Here is a 21,201-nt window from a genome sequence, read left to right as displayed (position 1 = left end):
TGCAGGCAAAATCCTGAGAAAAATCCAATCAGGAAGTGACTCTTATTTTGAAACCCCTGTCTTTCTATGCATCCCTATTGCCCATTGACAGGGATATAAACCAGATTCCTTTTTCTGTGGCTTCCCTAAGGTGTCTACAGCCTTAAGACGTAGTTTCAGACCTTTATTTTGAAGAATGAGCGTAAACGTCCACATTGCGTAAGTGGTCAGTTGTTGGGTCTCAGTGTGATTTTTGTGCTAAACAGAGAGGTAGCCATTTTTCCTCCCAGTCCTACTGGAAAGCCAACTGTCCCGGTTGATATATTACCGAATAGATGTTTTAAAAACACCTTGAGGATTGATTATAAAAAACGTTTGCCATGTTTCTGTCAATATTATGGATATAATTTGGAGTTTTTGTCTGCGTTGTCATGACCGCTATTTCCGGTGGATTCCTAGGCATAACACATCAAACTAACGGAGGTATTTTTTTATTTTTTTATATATTTTTATTTTTCACCTTTATTTAACCAGGTAGGCTAGTTGAGAACAAGTTCTCATTTGCAACTGCGACCTGGCCAAGATAAAGCATAGCAGTGTGAGCAGACAACAAAGAGTTACACATGGAGTAAACAATTAACAAGTCAATAACACAGTAGAAACCAAAGGGGGAGTCTATATACAATGTGTGCAAAAGGCATGAGGAGGTAGGCAAATAATTACAATTTTGCAGATTAACACTGGAGTGATGAATGATCAGATGGTCATGTACAGGTAGAGATATTGGTGTGCAAAAGAGCAGAAAAATAAATAAATAAAAACAGTATGGGGATGAGGTAGGTGAAAAAGGGTGGGCTATTTACCAATAGACTATGTACAGCTGCAGCGATCGGTTAGCTGCTCAGATAGCTGATGTTTGAAGTTGGTGAGGGAGATAAAAGTCTCCAACTTCAGCGATTTTTGCAATTCGTTCCAGTCACAGGCAGCAGAGTACTGGAACGAAAGGCGGCCAAATGAGGTGTTGGCTTTAGGGATGATCAGTGAGATACACCTGCTGGAGCGCATGCTACGGATGGGTGTTGCCATCGTGACCAGTGAGCTGAGATAAGGCGGAGCTTTACCTAGCATGGACTTGTAGATGACCTGGAGCCAGTGGGTCTGGCGACGAATATGTAGCGAGGGCCAGCCGACTAGAGCATACAAGTCGCAGTGGTGGGTGGTATAAGGTGCTTTAGTGACAAAACGGATGGCACTGTGATAGACTGCATCCAGTTTGCTGAGTAGAGTGTTGGAAGCCATTTTGTAGATGACATCGCCGAAGTCGAGGATCGGTAGGATAGTCAGTTTTACTAGGGTAAGCTTGGCGGCGTGAGTGAAGGAGGCTTTGTTGCGGAATAGAAAGCCGACTCTTGATTTGATTTTCAATTGGAGATGTTTGATATGAGTCTGGAAGGAGAGTTTGCAGTCTAGCCAGACACCTAGGTACTTATTAGACCACATATTCTAGGTCGGAACCATCCAGGGTGGTGATGCTAGTCGGGCATGCGGGTGCAGGCAGCGACCGGTTGCAAAGCATGCATTTGGTTTTACTAGCGTTTAAGAGCAGTTGGAGGCCACGGAAGGAGTGTTGTATGGCATTGAAGCTTGTTTGGAGGTTAGATAGCACAGTGTCCAAAGACGGGCCGAAAGTATATAGAATGGTGTCGTCTGCGTAGAGGTGGATCAGGGAATCGCCCGCAGCAAGAGCAACATCATTGATATACACAGAGCAAAGAGTCGGCCCGAGAATTGAACCCTGTGGCACCCCCATAGAGACTGCCAGAGGACCAGACAGCATGCCCTCCGATTTGACGCACTGAACTCTGTCTGCAAAGTAATTGGTGAACCAGGCAAGGCAGTCATCCGAAAAACCGAGGCTCCTGAGTCTGCCGATATGAATATGGTGATTGACAGAGTCGAAAGCCTTGGCAAGGTCGATGAAGACGGCTGCACAGTACTGTCTTTTATCGATGGCGGTTATGATATCGTTGAGTACTTTGAGTGTGGCTGAGGTGCACCCATGACCGGCTCGGAAACCAGATTGCACAGCGGAGAAGGTGCGGTGGGATTCGAGATGGTCAGTGACCTGTTTGTTGACTTGGCTTTCGAAGACCTTAGATAGGCAGGGCAGGATGGATATAGGTCTGTAACAGTTTGGGTCCAGGGTGTCTCCCCCTTTGAAGAGGGGGATGACTGCGGCAGCTTTCCAATCCTTGGGGATCTCAGACGATATGAAAGAGAGGTTGAACAGGCTGGTAATAGGGGTTGCGACAATGGTGGCAGATAGTTTCAGAAATAGAGGGTCCAGATTGTCAAGCCCAGCTGATTTGTATGGGTCCAGGTTTTGCAGCTAACACTAATATGTGAGAACAATTTATTTTGTGAACAAATGTTTCATTTTGGCATTATAATAAGGTTGGTAGTAATATGGAAAATCGTTGTGGAAATCTGTTGCAACTCAAGTCGACTACAAAATCCGCAATCCTCTCTCTATGGGCTGGCTGCTGGCTAGCTAGCTAGCAAACGTAGCTACACACAATATTAACAAAGACAATATCAGCATGTAAGTAGCTAGTTAGCTGTAAAATCACAAAAAAAAACTGCACTAAGGAATCTACAATCTCACCATGTTCAACCTGCAGATCGATGTGCCTCACACAGAGTGGAGTCTAACATTCGCAACGGCAGATATACTTTTGAGGAGATGAGAAACACTGCCCATGCTACGTCAATTGGCCGTGCGGTGCTTTCTGGGCGATTCTGGAACAAGGAGCGCTCTCCTTCAATGAGTGAATGGGAGTCTATTGGGCACTAGCTCAAAACCCAACATTAGCACGAATTTCGTCAACACGAAGTACATTTTACAAATATTTTCCAAGATGTGAGATAATTAATTAGCTATTTGTAGTTTCGTATGTCTTTGGAATCGTGACATTACATACTTATGAGGAAAATAGGCACCTTTCTTGCTATATACACTGACTTCGAAGAAAGGATTGCGTGACGATTAGCTTAGCAACCGTGTATTGCAGTATGACAGTAAGTGAATGCGACAGTTTGCTGGGTCGGGCGTAATATGTTCCTTCATTCATTGGATTCCTATCCCCTTTCTATAATATCTCTGGCAACGGCACCATGCAATGCACCCCTCCATTAAATTACACATTTCTCGAGGTAGGAATATCACAAACATAAGATCAATGGCTCATCCGAGAGAAGACATCCTACAATGTTATGACATAGGCCAGTACTGAAATCTGACATGTATGATAGACGTTTTGTATGATAGACGTGTAGTGAGAGCAACTTTATCACGGTGCTACGTCATACCGGCCAGATTTCTGCCTGCTTGAATGCCAATAACTTAGATACACATGAAAACATGAAATGACCCAGGGAATTGATAGAACATCAGTCAGTGATGCACAAAAACAACATAACGTTCAAAATGGGTGAACCTTTCCTTTAAGAATCTGCCCCCTTTTTCAAATTTTCGCCTAAAATGACATACCCAAATCGAACTGCCTGTAGCTCAGGCCGTGAAGCAAGGATATGCATATTCTTGGTACCATTTGAAAGGAAACACGTTGCAGTCTGTGGAAATTTGATAGGAAAGTAGGAGAAAATAACACAATAGATCTGGTAAAAGATAATACAAATAAATAAAAAAACGTTCTAAAAAAAACGTTCAACAGTTCCTTTGTATTGTTTTTTGTACTATCGTCTTTGAAATGCAAGGGAAAGGCCATAATGTATTATTCCAGCCCAGGTGTAATTTAGATATGTCTAAAGTTTTAGACTGATCCAATGAACCATTGAATTTCTGTTCAAAATGTTGTATCAAGACTGCCCAAATGTGCCTAATTTGTTTATTAATAACTTTTCATGTTCAAAACGGTGCCCTGTCCTCAAACAATAGCATGGTATTATTTCACTGTATTAGCTACTGTAAATTTGACAGTGCAGTTAGATGAACAAGAATTTAAGCTTTCTGCCAATATCAGATATGTCTATGTCCTGGGAAACCCAGAATTAAACATATGGTGCTTATTGTGTCGGAAAGAGCTGCAGAAAGGGCCGGCGAATCTGTTCTGACCTCTCCCTGTGAGCCCATAATGCCTCAACGGCCTCAGTTCCAATAGGAGCACAACAGTCCTCGACCCTATGGCTTACCAAGAACAGCATGAAACTGTTGAGACACAGAACCCCCCCCCCCCCCACACACACACTCGAAACAATGACTTCACCTTATGAGAGGGAGAAAGAGAGAGATAGAAACACAGACATAGAGGAGAGAGAGAAAGGAGAGGTAGGCCGAGAGAGAGAAGGGAAGAGAGAGAGAAGGGAAGAGAGAGACAGAAGGGAACAGAGAGCGAGAAAGAGAAAGGAAGAGAGAGAGAGAGAGACAGAGAGAGTTAGAAAGGAAGAGAAAGAGAGAGAAGGGAAGAGAGAGAGTGAGAGAAAGGGGAAGAGAGACAGAGAGAAAGAGAGAGAGAGAGAGAGAGAGAGAGAGTGAGAGAGAGAAAGGGGAAGAGAGAGAGAGAGAGAGAGAAAGAGAGAGAGAGAGAAGGGAAGAGAAAGAGAGAAGGGAAGAGAGAGTGAGAGAAAGGGGAAGAGAGAGAGACAGAGAAAAAGAGAGAGAGGGAAGGGAAGAGACAGAGAGAGAGAGAGAGTGAAGGGAAGAGCGAGAGAGAGAGAAGGGAAAAGAAGGAAAGAGAGAGAAGGGAAAGAAAAGGAAAGTGAGAGAAGTGAGAGAAGGGAAGAGAGAGAGAAGGGAAGAGAGAGTTCTTCAGTGGGAACACATGGATGTACTTTTAATAATATCCTTCTTCACTGCTCCTTGGGGGGAATGTTCTGCACGTGCAACATTAAGCATTCTGTTGAAATATAAGGACAGGTTACTCTGATCCTGTGTTGTAGGACATTTCAATTTTTCTGACACTTTATTTAGGGTTGGCAACAGGACTTGCGATGTTATCGAACAAATACCTAATTAAAGTTACTCTCTAACAACCTTCAGACTGTAAACTGAGCAACCTCACATTTAGTCAATCATTTGACTAAAGAACTTGGCCATGAAGTGAACTTTTAACACACTGTGATGGCAATGGGTATATCATACAGTGGACAGTCCTACAACATCAAATTGAATAAATTGTAATACAATGATAATCCAACTGAATTATTTTGTCTCTTTATCACTCATTATCAAAAACAAATTCAACTCAAACCCCTAATGCTCCTAATTGCCATACACTAACAGTGATGTCTTCAACAAAAGGTGGCCATTTTCAATTAATAAAAGACGCAAAGCACAAGCCAATGTTAAAAACAGGACACCAACCACTTAAGCTCATCTCATTGTCTACGATGTCACGTTTTCACAAGGCAAGTCCCGTTGAAGCCTGGGTAAATTGGCGTCTCTTTCTCGGGCGTGACGACAAAGCAACTAAATCGATTGCAGGTCTTGAGACACGGTCCACGTTGGTCAGACTTTAATTCTTTAATTCTGCTCCTCCCACCCAAGGCCATTATAGATGAAACGATTGTTTGTGTGTTGTGTGTGTTTGTCAAATGAATTCTGTTCCTTCGAATCTAGAGGTCATTACAGATCAAATGATTGTACGTGTGTTTTGTGTGTCGATGCATGTTTGAGAGAAAGTCTCAAAGGAAAATATTTTAAACAAACCATCAAAAGAAATGACACTCATGGTACACGTGTTTGTGTTGTGTGAAAACTATACATGTTTCTATGGGATTGGGTCACACCCACACCACACTGACTATGACTCTCTCTTTGGTCAGTCTGAGTCTGTTGCAATACTGACTTCTTACAGGGAGAATGGTAAAAGGCCTGTTTTTTGCTAGCAATAGCCTGACCAGCTAATTTAATAAAAGCTCAGAGGTCTGTACAATACAGTTAATTATACGCCACAAAACAATCAACGGCTTGTGTGTGGACCAGCCATCTCACAAATTCTCTACGCTCCCGAGTGGCGCAGTGGTCTAAGGGACTGCATCTCAGTGTTTAAGGCGTCACTACAGCCACACTGGTTTGATTCTAGGCTGTATCACAACCGTCTGTGATTGGGAGTCCCATAGGGCGGCGCACAATTGGCCCAGCGTCGTCCGGGTTTGGCCGGTGACTTGCCTAGTTAAATAAAGGTTAAAATATTTATATATCATAAAATATAAGGGTGTGTGTCCCAATAATATCTATTTTATTTTGAAGTGTGTACTCGTTTACAACGTCACAGAAATTTAAAAGCAGTGGATTGGTGGCTAGTGGGAGGTATTTTTTAAATTAGGGGGGTGAAATCATATTTTCAAAATGGTGGTCTGACAAAGCATTGGGGGATCTGGGATTGTGCAAGACACTTCCATAGGGATTTGAAGCTCTGCACTCTTCATCTGATGCAGTGGCAAGGAATTCAAAAACCCATCTGCAGAGTGACATTAATTCCTGCATTCTGCTTCGCCGTAAAAAGTTGGGATTTTTCAATTTATACTGATTCTGCGACTAGGTCTAATTAACTCCAACATGTGGTCATTCAATTTATTTGGTAATCCCCTTTTTTTGTCATTTTTTCCCGACATAAATTTGTATCTTCGCGCTCGCTCTATTTCAGTTCCATTTCCTATGTCTGCCTTTATTTATCTCTTGGTCTGTCTCTCTCTCTGTCTCTCTCTCTCTCTCACCCTGACACGCACACGCATTCACACACACTGCAGAGCCTCCTTCAGTATAAATCCCCAGTCTGAGGAGATGCAGACGGCTGCATTCCCGACTCTCTTTTTTGTCTGGAGTTTGGTCCCCCTTCTCATTCGGGGTGTGAAATAAGTCCTTTAGTGTTTTGTAATAACCCCAGGGATAAGCTGGATGCTCGTGGACCTCTGATGTCGGCATGTTAGTGTGGGGAGGACGTGTGTGTGTGTGTGTGTGTGTGTGTGTGTGTGTGTGTGTGTGTGTGTGTGTGTGTGTGTGTGTGTGTGTGTGTGTGTGTGTGTGTGTGTGTGTGTGTGTGTGTGTGTGTGTGTGTGTGTGTGTGTGTGTGTGTGTGTGTGTGTCTGTGTGTGTGTGTCTGTGTGTCTGGGTGTAGGGAAGGGATGTTTAAGTTTCGCCAAGGGCACTGACATCGGTAATTCTTACTCTGTTGTAGTAAATACCTTTAAATCAAGAAGAAAAAATAAACATTGGGTAAAGCTAGAAGGAGGACTCCCTCTGGCTCTCAGTCAGTGATATGCAGCTCATGTCATCTATTCCTGTCATTCCTCCTAACCTCCTCCTCTTTTTTTGCTCTCTCTTCCTGGTCTCTTTCTCTCTCCCTCTGTGTCTTTATCTACACCTGTGATTCAGTGAACAGCGCTTGACTGACGAGTAACCTTGTCTGAGACCAGAAGTCCTTAGCTCAGCAGGCTAACATAGCCTATGATAGCAAAATCAGGAGCCTTGCTTACCTGCAATGTACCACCATCGGCCCTGCGTCTGGGGGGTTACAGGCTTTGACCCGTCTGAGGAAGGCCAGGAACGGAGTGGGGTGCTCGGGTACCCCGTGGTCCGGCCAGGCCGTGAACTGGAACTGCCTCACCTCTCTTTTCTCACTGGAGCCATTCTGATAGACAGAGGAAAAGTCTGTCAATAATACTTCAATGCCTTTAGTGGACAGGAGGTGTGGTCCAGTTAAAAAAAAAAGATCTTTATAACATCTCAAAGGCGCTGCATCAATGATGCCAGGGGAATAGAGTAAAGCTACTGGCCCGTGGCTATGGTTCTCAGTTTAACTCAGTTTAATAGACTTTACTCTTGGAAAGTGTTGGACTGTGTTAGTTCTCTGAGTTCTTGGTACAGACCGGAATTTGGTGTCTGACTTCCAGTTGAAATAAAGATAACGGTTAAATTAATAATAAGAAATAAAAACGTACTTTATAAAGTGCAAATGTCCTGACGCAGTATGTGGCCAGCTCCACCGTGTCCAACAGTGTCACCTGGATGAGGCCGTAGGTCTCCGTCCCTCTAGTGGGCCAGTACTGGTCACATTTCACCTGAAATTGAGAGAAAATAAGTGGTTTGGTCAAACCTTCGAACAACTCTGTCTCTAGCCAGGTTCCAACAAATAGAGGCATGATGCAACTACTTTGTTTGAAGTATGTCAAATAAACGATATCTTCTATATTTTCAGTGTACAAAAAGTTAAACTTAAGAGAGTCTGTGCCCACATCCCTAACAACAGTATGAAAAAGTTCTGATCTGATGTGATCTGATCACCAATGCTCCATTTCTGTCCTCTCTGAACGACTGTCTTGAGATAGAACTATACGGACCCTAATAGACGTAACTGACGCATGATCATCCAGCTTCATGAAGGAAAGTCGAGGTGAGGCAAAGAGAGCGGAGCGAGGCTGCTGAGTCTTTCCTACGCTGCCGTGCTGACTTGTGTGATTTCACAATGGAGGAGAACAGGCCCAGCTAAGACGTTCCACTCAAGCCCGACTGTGCTATTTATTAGCCTGACAGGTTCTATAATTACAATCTTAACTGCAGTTTTCCAATCACATTACAGGCAAACGTTTATTATGGTTATAGCATTTTTGTTGTCCAGCAAACAGGCAATAAAACACAACCTCCATTACAGTATTGTCGTTTCGCTGCAAAAGGGAAGCGTGGTGAACTCAGAGTCTTCATGCAGATGCCTTACCTCATACACTATACTACCCTCATCTTACATACAGTGGAAGGTAATATACTGCTGCTGAAACTCAACTGAGAATAGATTCTTCTTATTATCAGTGTATAATCAACAGAAAACAGTCTTATGTGGTGCAGTAAGGATACACAATTTCAATAATCTAAAGATTATAAAAAAATATATATATATACATTTCCACAACTTTAGGAAAGTATTTGGAATGATAACAACCAAGTAAAACATTCACTACATGAACAAAAGTATGTGGACACCTACCCGTCGAACATTTCATTCCAAAATCATTGGCATTAATATGGGGTTGGTCCCCCCTTTGCTGCTATGACAGCCTCCACTCTAAGAATGCTTTCAACTAGATGTTGGAACATTTCTGCGGGGACTTCCTTCCATTCACCCACAAGACCATTAGTGAGGTCGGGGACTGATGTTGGGCGATTAGGCCTGTCATTGTATGCTGTATCGTTAAGATTTCCCTTCACTGGAACTGAGGGGACTAGCCTGAACCATAAAAAACAGCCACAGACAATTATTCCTCCTCCACCAAACTTTACAGTTGGCACTATGCATAGGGCAGGTAGTATTCTCCTGACATCCGCCAAACCCAGATTATTCTGCTGGACTGCCAGATGGTGAAGTGCGATTCATCACTCCAGAGAACGCGTTTCCATTGCTCCAGACTCCAATGGCGGCGAGCTTTACACCACTCCAGACGATGCTTGGCATTGCGCATGGTGATCTTAGGCTTGTGTGTGGCTGCTCAGCCATGGAAACCCCTTTCATGAAGCTCCTGATGAACAGTTATTGTGCTGACGTTGCATCCAGAGGCAGTTTGGAACTCGGTAGTGAGTGTTGCAACTGAGGACAGCACTTAGCGGTTGCATTCTGTCAGCTTGTACCACTTTGCGGCTAAGCCGTTGTTGCTCCTAGACGTTTCCACTTCCCAATAACAGCACTTACAGTTGACTGGGGCCGCTCTAGCAGGGCAAAAAATTGACAAACTGACTTGTTGGAAAGGTGGCATCCTATGACAGTGCCACGTTGAAAGTCACTGAACTCTTCAGTAAGACCATTCTACTGCCAATGCTTGTCTATGGAGATTGCATGGCTGTGTGATTCATTTTATACACCTGTCAGCAATGGGTGTGGCTGAAATAGACAAATCCACTAATTTGAAGGGCTGTCCACATACTTTTGTATATATAGTGTATGAGAGCATCTGCTCCGAGTCAATTGTCCATCCTTGGGATACGAGCAATATACCGAGAGGGCTTCAGATGTTTCGAGCCAATCATCCAAAGGATGTTAGCTACACAATGAAGCTTATTAAATCATCAAAATGCTGTCAAACAAGCTGCTAAAGCTTGACAGAGTTCTATAAGGCAGCTTTTGTATGTATTCACAAGAGATAACTAGAACCAGACATCAAAACATGCACTCGGGTCTACAATATAGGCTAGCGAATAGTGAAAGCAATCCACTCACAACATCTATTCATTGAGTTCTACCAGGTAATACAGTGACATGTCAGGTAGAGTACATTGAAATGTTCTCCTCTTGAGAGACCAAGGTCCCTTGGGAGACCATTTAAACAAGTTAATACAGATCTTTAGAGAAGGAATTGTGTGTAAGTAGCGACCTTGCAACTTGTGGAGACCATGCAGTCTTTGTTTCTTTGTGATTTCAAACATACATAAGAGACCTTGCAGTGTCAGACACAAGTGTGTCTTTTCACTTTGAAAGAGTGAAAAAGTGCTGTGTGCTTGGTTCTTGTGCCGAGTGACTGACATTTTAGCATTAGCGACATATTCCACTATAGCTTAAAGGGGCAATCTGCCGTTCAAACCTTCATTACCGTATTGTCGTTTAGCAGTTCAGACAATAACTAAGCGGTCACCCCACAACTATTTTGGTAAATAGCTGAGGGATGGGGCTGTAACCACACATGTAACCACTCTCAAATTCACAGACAGAGCACTGACCATCCATAAAAAAAATATAGTTTTAACCATGTTTTTTTAGGCTCTACAGTGTTTGTTTACAATTACATTGTTTACAAAGGAAGGAGCAAAACCAGCTCATATGTTGTGTTCTGACGGGGTAGAACTATTGAACTAAGCTTATGAGGCATGTATTTGTTAAATTCTTTAACAATCAACGGGTATGTATTATTCGTTTCAAAGTTGAAAAAAGAAATGGATGTAGCAACTGTAGATTGTCCCTTTAAAGCAGTGCTGCTGGCTAGCCTAGTGGCCATGCGACTAACTACACTAACGGTTTATCAGCACTAATACTAAAAAAGACAAATGGAAAACTCATGTTGTGGCAAATAAAGGAGTGAGTGACATCCATTGGAAACAGAATAGAAATATGAGGGAATCTGAAGGGACATGACACAAAATACACAAAGAAATAGGAACACAGAATGAAAGGAAGAATGGGCAGGCCAAAGAAAATGTTAAGGCAGGGAATTTGCATCACAGAAGAAAATGCAGGAGCCATGAGGAGTCATGAGTTAAGGTATAATGTTGCCGTTTCAATAAAGCTTGGAAGTAAGCTAATGGAAAGCAGGCACATTGAATTGTACCTATTTTGCATCTGACAAGTATATCTGGAATCTCTAATTACATTCCGGTATACTTGCTTTACAGACCATGTACACTGATATTAAAATGTAGATGCTTGAGGTAGAACATATAACAATGGCATAGTTACACATTTCAGTGCCTGACTTTTTCTTGTTTACAAATCCAATAATATGACACGTGTCCCATATATGGACATTCAGAGAATTACTAAATGTTGTTTCTTCGACTATGACTAATGTCAGGGTTGAATAACATGGATCTGTGCAATAGACCTAGACCTCTGCTAAAGACACATTCTACTCAGAGCATGATAATCAAATGAACAATAATGGATCCCATAGGGCTGATCCCAGATCTGTGCTTACCCTCGATCTCTCCTCCAGCTTGGTCATCATGACGATGTTGGCACTCCGCTGTTCCCAGATCATCCTCCAGAAGTCGCCAAACGTCTCAGGCAGCGAGCCCTGCGTGGCGATGTACGCATTCTGCTTCCTGTAGCCGTCAATGTAGTTGGAGTTGATGTAATCACTTCCAGGGATACCTTGGAAAGAGGAGGGAAAGGGATTAGAATGGATGATGATGATGATGATGGGGTGTGTGTGTGTGTGTGGTCTGTGTGTGGTCTGTGTGTGGAGAGTGATTAACCTTCGTTGTACGACACACAGGGAAAACGCAATGAGTGACACAAAACAGTGGCTTTAGCTTCAGAGGGATCAATAATGTTAGTCCATCCACTAGCAGGTACTGTGAAAGGTGAAGTCCCACTATGGTAGTGCTTAGAGGTTTAGACCTCTGCTCGTCCGACTCAATACCTTCAGTTGTTTTGACAATAAACAACACTTAATCCCGACTGAGTTCTTTCAAACAAAAAAGGACACAACTCCAGGGTTAGTTTTCTTACTCAGGCACTACCCAGGCAAACGGTCTATACTGTCTTTTTCGTTTAAGCTTTGCCATTGTGTGCCTTTTGTGTCATCTATCAACACAAAATGGCGGCCTACTTGTTGAATCACTGTGTCAATTGTTATCTTACTCTTGAATGTAACGATGATTCCAAAAAGAGCATTTTCGCTATCTACCGTGAACTTGAGAGATAGAGTTTGGCTTTGAAAAATGCCTTCTCCCCACCTCTCTCCTCAACCTCACAGAGAGAAAAACAAACAACAAAACCTCCTACTCTCCTCTTTTTTCACCGCTTGCTAAATGAAAGCACCGTGGTCTTTTCCAATCCGGGAAGAGGAGAAGACGGAGCTGACAGTTAGTCAATGCTTCGGGACTGGCAGTTGAGGGCCCGGTGCACACATGGACGACGAAGATAAGTCTCATCTGCATGGGTGCCACGTTTCCACAGTCAACCCACCCACGCTCCAGCTCTCCTCCCTTCCCCTTTTCTCCCAGGTAACGTATTTAGTACAACCAACAAAAAAAAAGAAAGAATGTGAGCTCATTCAAACCCCAACATTTCTTACTCTTCTTTTCCTCCCTTCCTTTTCCCTCCTAAACCCTTTAGTACAGCCGTCGCCTGGCTGTATAGTTCCATGATGGACAAGGGATAAAGACGATTAAGCCCCCAGCTTTCAAACTGGAAGGGATGGGCAGGGAAAAAGAGACACTATCACAATTTAATGAAAACAAGAGTGTCTGGATGCATATTTGCTAAATGGTTTCTCGGAAGACAGCTGAAGTGTCACTCATGATTTGTGGAGAACGCTACCATCTGCTTGCAACACTTTCAATATCGTTATCAAGAAAGAAACACAACTAATAATATGGCGCAGATATTAAAACTTGGCAAATGATCGAAGAATCACATACAAAATTGGCAGCTTGTCTTAAAACTGTCTGAAAGTGCCATGTGTGTTAAGAATTTTAATGGCTTTCCATTTATTTTGGTATTAATCCACACTGAAGTAACTTTTGGAAAAAGTTATCTTTCAGAGTACTAGGTTGGCCTGTAACCCCAGGCAAGAGGTCATGAGTCCATAAATGATGTGAGCTAGACCTTTAAAAAGGTTAACATTCACAACGCCGCAGGGCCAGACGGATTACCAGGATGCATACTCAGAGCATGAACTGACCAGCTGGCAAGTGTTTTCACTGACATTTTCAACCTCCCTGACCCAGTCTGTAATACCTACATATTTCAAGCAGACCACCATAGTCCCTGTGCCCAAAAATTGCTCCTGAGTGGTACAGTGGTCTAAGACACTGCATCTCAGTGCAAGAGGCGTCACTGCAGTATCTGGTTTGAATCCAGGCTGCATCACATCTGGCCAAATCTGGTCGTACCATAGGGCAACGCACAATTGGCCCAGTATCGTCCGGGTTTGGCCGGGATAGGTCGGCATTGTAAATAAGAATTTGTTCTTAACTGACTTGTCTAGTTAAATAAAGGTTAAATTTAAAAAAAATTAAATAAACAAATGCCAAGGTAAACCTGTCTAAATGAGTATCACCTGTACCACTCACATCTGTAGCCATGAAATGCTTTGAAAGGCTGGCCATGGCTCACATCAACCTCATCTTCATCACAGACATCCTGGACTCACTCCAACAGATCCACAGATTACATGATCTCTATTGCACTCCAGACTGCCCTTTCCCACTTGGATAAAAGGAACAAGTTTGTGAGAATGCTGTTCACTGACTACAGCTCAGCGTTCAACACCATTGCGCCATCCAAGCTCACCACTAAGCTAAGGATCCCGGGATTAAACACCTCCCTCTGCAACTGGATCCTGGACTTCCTGAAGGGTTGCCCCATGGTGGTGAAGCTAGGCAACAACACATCTGCCATGCTGACCCTCAACACAGGGGCCCCTTAGGGGTGCGTGCATAGTCCCCTGCTGTACTCCCTGTTTATCCACGACTGTGTGGCTGCGCATGTCTCTCACACCATCATTAAGTTTGCAGGCGACATGACGGTGGTAGGAATGATCACAGACGACGATGAGACTCTCTACAGGGAGGTCAGAGTTCTGGCTCTGTGGTGCATCACTGGGGGTACATCACTGGGGGCCGAGCTCACTGCCATCCAGGACCTCTATACCAGGCGGAGTCAGAGGAAGGCCCTAAAATGGGTAAAGACTCCAGCCACCCAAGTCACCAGCAAGCGGTCAGCGATTCACCAAGTCTGGAACCAACAGGACCATGAACAGTTTCTACACTCAAGCTATAAACCGCTTCGACCCTCAAGATGAACAGCTTCTACCCTCAAGTTAGGAAAGCAGAGGCTGGCTTTTTCAAAAAGAAATTTGCATCATGTAGCTCTAACTCCAAAAAGTTCTGGGACACTGGAAAGTCCATGGAGAATAAGAGCACCTCCTCCCAGCTGCCCACTGCACTGAGGCTAGGAAATACTGTCAACAGAATTTCAGTAAGTATTTCTCTATGGCTGGCCATGCTTTCCTCCTGGCTACCCCAACCCCGGCCAACAGCTCCGCATCCCCAGCAGCTACTTGCCCAAGCCTCCCCAGCTTCTCCTTCACCCAAACCCAGATAGCAGATGTTCTGAAAGAGCTGCAAAACCTGGACCCGTACAAATCAGCCGGGCTAGGCAATCTGGACCCTCTCTTTCTAAACTTATCTGCCGCCATTGTTGCAACCCCTATTACCAGTCTGTCCAATCTCACTTTCGTATTGTCCGAGATACCTAAAGATTGGAAAGCTGCCGCGGTCATCCCCCTCTTCAAAGGGAGTGACACTCTAGACCCAAACTGTTATAGACCTATATCCATCCTGCCCTGTCTTTCTAAAGTCTTTGAAAGCCAAGTTAATAAACTGATCACTGATCATTTCGAATCCCACTGTACCATCTCCGCTGTGCAATCCAGTTTCTGAGCTGGTCACCGGTGCACCTTAGCCGCGCTCAAGGTACTAAACGATATCATAACCGCCATCAATAAAAGACTACTGTGGAGCCGTCTTCATCGACCTGGCCAAAGCTTTCGACTCTGTCAATCACCACATTCTTATCGGCAGACTCAACAGCTTTGGTTTCTCAAATGACTGCCTCGCCGGGTTCACCAACTACTTCTCAGATAGAGTTCAGTGTGTCAAATCGGAGGGCCTGTTTTCCGGACCTCTGGCAGTCTCTATGGGGGTGCCACAAGGTTAAATTCTCAGGCCGACTATTTTCTGTGTATATATGTCGCTCTTGCTGCGGGTGATTCCTTCATCCACCTCTACACAGACGACACCATTCTGTATACATCTGGCCCCCTTTGGACACTGTGTTAACAAACCTCTAAATGAGCTTCAATGCCATACAACACTCCCTCCTTCTGAACGGTTCTGACTTAGAATATGTGGACAACTACAAATACCTAGGTGTCTGGTTAGACTGTAAACTCTCCTTCCAGACTCATATTAAGCATCTCCAATCCAAAATTAAATCTAGAATCGGCTTCCTATTTCGCAACAAAGCATCCTTCACTCATGCTGCCAAACATACCCTCATAAAACTGACCATCCTACAGATCCTCTACTTCGGCAATGTCATTTACATGATAGCCTCCAACACTCTACTCAGCAAACTGGATGCAGTCTATCACAGTGCCATCCGTTTTGTCACCAAAGCCCCATATACTACCCACCACTGCGACCTGTATGCTCTCGTCAGCTGGCCCTCGCTACATATTCGTCACCAGACCCACTGTTTCCAGGTCATCTATAAGTCTTTGCTAGGTAAAGCTCTGCCTTATCTCAGCTCACTGGTCATGATAACACCCACCTGTAGAACGCGCTCCAGCAGGTATATCTCCCTGGTCATCCCCAAAGCCAACACTTGCTTTGGCCGTTTTTCCTTCCAGTTCTCTGCTGCCAATGACGGGAACGAATTTCAAAAATCGCTGAATTTGGAGACTTATATCTCCCTCACTAACTTCAAACATCAGATATCTGAGAAGCTAACCGATTGCTGCAGCTGTACACAGCCCATCTGTAAATAGCCCATCCTGTCACGTTCTGACCTTAGTTCCTTCATTATGTCTTTGTGTTAGTTTGGTCAGGGCGTGAGTTGGGGTGTGTAGTCTATGTTCTTTTTCCTATGTTGTATTTTTGTGTTTGGCCTGGTATGGTTCTCAATCAGAGGCAGCTGTCGATCGTTGTCTCTGATTGAGAATCATACTTAGGTAGCCTGTTTTCACAATTTTTGTTGTGGGTGATTATTTTCCGTGTCAGTGTTTGCGCCATACGGGACTGTGTCGGGTTCCATTTATTCTCTTATTCTTTTGTTTTCTGTGTTCAGTTATATTTCATTAAAATTATATTATGGACACTTACCACGCTGCGCATTGGTCCGATCCTTTCTACTCCTCCTCAGAAGAGGAGGACGAAAACCTTTACACATCCAATCTTCCTACCTCATCCCCATATTGTTTTTATTGACTTTTTTGCTCTTTTGCATACCAGTATTTCTACTTGCACATCATCATCTGCACATCTATCACTCCAGTGTTAATTTGCAAAATTGTAATTACTTCGCTACTATGGCCTATTTATTGCCTTACCTCCTCACACCATTTGCACACACTGTATAGACTTTTTTTTCTATTGTGTTACTGACTGTACATTTGTTTATTCTATGTGTAACACTGTGTCGTTGTTTGTGTCGCACTGCTTTACTTTATCTTGGCCAGGTCGCAGTTGTAAATGAGAACTTGTTCTCAACTGGCCTACCTGGTTAAATAAAGGTGAAATAAAAAAATAAAAATAAGACTGGTCAACAGTAAGTTAAATAGTTAACCAATAGCTACCTGGAATATCTGCGTTGACCCTTTTTGAACTAATCTCGTTTGACTCAATATATACTCTGCTTTTACTGTTTATTATCTATTCCGTTGCCTAGTCACTTTATCCGTATGTATATGTACATATTTACCACATTTACCTTGTACCCCTGCACATCGACTAGGTACTGGTACACATGTATATAAGTTATCGTTACTCATTGTGTATTTATTCCTCATGTAATTATAAAATAATATAAATATACACTATTTCTAATTTCTTTCTCTCTGCATTGTTAGAAAAGGCTAGTAAGTAAGCATTTCACTGTTGGTCTACACCTGTTATTTACGAAGCATGTGACAAATAACATTTGATGAGTTTGCTTCCCTCTGCTGCTACATCATCAACCTGCCTTCCCAATTTCAACAATTGGAGAATAACCGGTATACCTGGACTTTAAAAGCTCCTTGATCAAGCAACGGAAAACCGTGATTATGTTGTGATTTCCCACTTTTGGCTGCACTGACCTTTTGAGAAAGGGCTGGCCAGTGACTCAAGTCGGTCCACTTTGAACTGCGTCTCAACAGAGTTAAGAATAGAGTCCAGGGACAGCTTTGAAGCAGAGTACAGTGGAAAACTGACTATACAGATGTCTGCTTACATAATGTGTATTCATCTGGTGAGGAATGTCAAAATGAAAGGAGACATTTTGATGGATGGTTTGGAGTTCAAAGTGGGAGGAAGACACAAAGGTTGGCTAACTAAATGAAAGTCCTGTGGAAGCGTACAAATGACTTAATGAAGTGGTACTCATGTCTTACGGCACACAACAACAACAATATGATGTGGACATGATTAATGACTATGATAAGTCAACAGATGATGCTGAACATGTGTTGGGACTGTTTATGACATCTGTTATAACATTATCATGACATTGTTATGTGGGCCTGTAAGGACCGAGGGGTCAAGTTAAGTGTCACCCAATTCCCCTCTAGCATAGCCAATGCTAATAGTCTACCATACACTTTACCACACATCAGGGGATTACAAAAGCAGCCGAGGAAAACTTCCTCCATTCCAATCTCGACAGTCAGTCGCTTGCTTGGTGATCTACTTATACAGACAAGTCCCTCGCGCCAAAATAACTCAATCAAAGTAAACAAAGAAGTCCTGGTTGCCAAAGGCTTTGTTCGGAGCTCCGGGGGGGAAGTCCCACAAGCCTGTCTGGCGGAGTAGCGGTTTCCTCCCTCACAAAGGCTTCGATGTGGGCTTACAGATGTGTGTTTATGCCTAGTTAATGGGATCCATCAACACTCTCAGCTGCATGGGTTTCTGGGAGACTGCAAAGAGACTTTATCTGGTTTCTTCCCATTAGCATCCACTTACTGGGAGAGCAGAAGTCTGTTTATGTTCCTTTTTTCTCATCTTTTTTTTGTCTATGGGAAAAATGTAATGGAAATGGTTAGGTTTGTGTGTTTGTGTTTGTGTGTGTGTGTGTGTGTGTGTGTGTGTGTGTGTGTGTGTGTGTGTGTGTGTGTGTGTGTGTGTGTGTGTGTGTGTGTGTGTGTGTGTGTGTGTGTGTGTGTGTGTGTGTGTGTGTGTGTGTGTATGTATGTGTGAGAGAGAAGAGAGATGGATTAACTAGCTCTTCAAAAGAAATCACTGTTAGCTGAAACAAACTGCCGATAGAAATATATCATGCAGATATGCCTGAAAGAGTTCAGTTGAGGTCATTTACAGGTTGAATAAAACATCATGGCTGATAGTCTGAAGACACTTGGGGAAGTGGAGGAAAAGCTTTGAGAGGGAAAAAAAACCCACTGATGATAACATACAATATTTATTAAGTAAATCCTCATATAGGAATGTTATTGAAATCTTAAATTGACCTGCAAAACGAGAGCAGTGTGTATATGATTTCATAGATAGCATAACTCAATTTATGCTACTACTCATAGGGGACAGAAGACAGTGGTATGGAAGTGGACTTACTCGACAGTCATTTCAAGCCAAGCTGCTTACCATCAATAGCTGATAGGAGGACTCTGGAGTGGTCATATGCTATCACGTTAGCATATCTGTTCTTTGGTTTGTTGACTTCCAGGTTGGAGTGTTCCCACGTGAACTGCTGCCCGGGGTCGATGGACTGTAAGTAGAGAGATATTTTATTCATGACTTTCCTTTATAACTTATCACTTGTGGTCACGACCACCATTTAGCTCCATCTCCCAGAGCAGTACTACAGATTCAAACTAGGATCAATAATAATAATTCAGAGGATTAGCAACAAAAAAACATTTTATAGTACTGTGAAGATTCATGAGACACATTTAAAGGGATAGTTCACCCAAATTACAACATTTCATATTGGTTTCCTTGCTCTGTAAGTAGCAGATGGACAAGGTATGACAGCAATCCATGCTTTGGTTTGGTTTACCTGGCCACTGTCTCCAAATATATATTGTTTTGCATTTGTGGCACAAAACCAATGCAAGTCAACATCCCGAATATATGTCAATTTTGTAATTTGGGTGAACTATGCCTTCAAGCTTGACGGTATTTACACTCTTCAGGATTATCAGCTTGAAACTCTAGGCCCGCGTTCCACTGCCTTAACTGCAATTTTCCAAAGCGTCCAGGGTTATTTTGGCATGTAGCATGACAGACATTTTGTGTAAGCGACAAGCTCTGGTAAGTGTAGCCGTCCCAAAGCTGGCTGGTGATTTCTAACGCCATCATTCCATATTATGCGTCCCTACATATCCAGTGACGCATGCTCACATGCATCCTGTACACTGGTTCTGAAATGGAGAAGAGGAGGGATAAACTGTACCATAAATACACTGTACAGTTTGCTTTCCCTGCCGCCGTGTCAGTGTATTTGGCCTCATCATCTAGCACAGGGTTTTCCATAAAATCGTACCTAACCTGAGCATGTGCGACCTTATTGAAGTTGAGTTCAATCGCATGACATTCTCAATTACTCTTTAAAAAAAATGGGTGCTTTCACTTGCTAAAGTGAATGGCACAATTAAAACATACTAATACATTCATAATGAGGTACAGCTATTTAATGTGAAATCAGATGAAGGTCATGGTTTTAACTGAGCCTCCTTTTTGTCAGTCTAAACTTAAGGATGGTTGGCGCTGTGTCCAAATGGCACCCTATTCCTTATATAGTACACTACTATTGATTAGAGCCCTATGGGTCCTAAGGGGTATATAGTAGGGCACTATAAAAGGGAATAGGGTGCCATTTGGGATGCTCTCTTGGAATGATCAAAGGTCATAGGGGGTGCTTATATGTGTCCTGTTTCACTGCATGTACATGTGGGTTACCTGTACGAGAGTGAGTTTAGAAATGGAAATGTTTGTTGCATTTCCCACTCCCCCCTGAGACACCCTCAGAGAGCAGGATTACGGCCAGGGATCAGACATTATTGACGGACTAGCCATCATTGACGAAAGATGATCAATTTAGAGTTGAACGTTATTCACAACAACAAACATTTTGCTTATTCAGAATTGTGAGGAAAAAGCATACTTCACAATATTATAGCATTGATCGACCTCAAGTTATTTACTTTTGTAACAAAATGTATTCCTACTCTTCACTGTCTTTTGAAAATAGAATTTTGATAGGCATCTGCCCTGCCTGCAAGCAATGTTTGGGTTGACAAATTTCTAATTACAGTTGGCAGAGAAGCATACAATGGCTGAACATTGGTCTCAAAAGCCCGGAGAGAGAGTACGGTCTTCACGGCATGAAGGAAGAGGAAAAAACATGGCGGAATGTGTTGACTTTCAAATATGCTTTTAGTCAAAGGTCATTCTCTCTCTCTATTGGCTAGGATACGATAAGAGTCCACTATTTCTAGATGAGGTTTTCCAAAAAGGCCATGTTTTCTCTCGACCATCCTTGGTCCATCTATCGGGTTAGTGTTTACGGTACACAGAAGAGCCGTACAGTTGAGTACAACCAAAAGAATCAGCAATCTAATCCTTTTATAGCTCTGTAAAGCCTGGACTGAAAACGATCCCTCAGCGTAAATAAATGGGCTATAAAATGTAATACCACTAGCCATTTGGGAGAAAACACCATGTTGTGAAAGATAGTGTTCCATTTCACATGTCAGAGGAAATATTGGGCTGTGTTCTTT

The 21,201-nt window shown here is 43.0% G+C and overlaps 1 protein-coding gene across 31 annotated transcripts in view; it reads right to left on the bottom strand.

Moving 5' to 3' along the window:
- LOC109897033 (receptor-type tyrosine-protein phosphatase delta) overlaps positions 1-21,201 on the bottom strand; it is a 593,471-nt gene that overhangs the window by 19,308 nt on the left and 552,962 nt on the right. For all 31 annotated transcript variants that reach the window (XM_031832363.1, XM_031832396.1, XM_031832394.1 and 28 more), the window contains 4 exons: positions 19,064-19,187; positions 11,674-11,849; positions 7,942-8,061; positions 7,477-7,631 (listed from right to left, as the gene is read on the bottom strand). In XM_031832363.1, coding sequence (XP_031688223.1) covers positions 7,477-7,631; positions 7,942-8,061; positions 11,674-11,849; positions 19,064-19,187 — 575 coding nt within the window. The remainder of the gene's footprint in view (positions 1-7,476; positions 7,632-7,941; positions 8,062-11,673; positions 11,850-19,063; positions 19,188-21,201) is intronic.

The sequence above is a fragment of the Oncorhynchus kisutch genome, linkage group LG9, assembly GCF_002021735.2.
Source record: "Oncorhynchus kisutch isolate 150728-3 linkage group LG9, Okis_V2, whole genome shotgun sequence".
Taxonomy (NCBI): domain Eukaryota; kingdom Metazoa; phylum Chordata; class Actinopteri; order Salmoniformes; family Salmonidae; genus Oncorhynchus; species Oncorhynchus kisutch.
The sequence above is the reverse complement of the archived record's forward strand: the minus strand, read 5'-3'. Positions and strand labels throughout refer to the sequence as shown.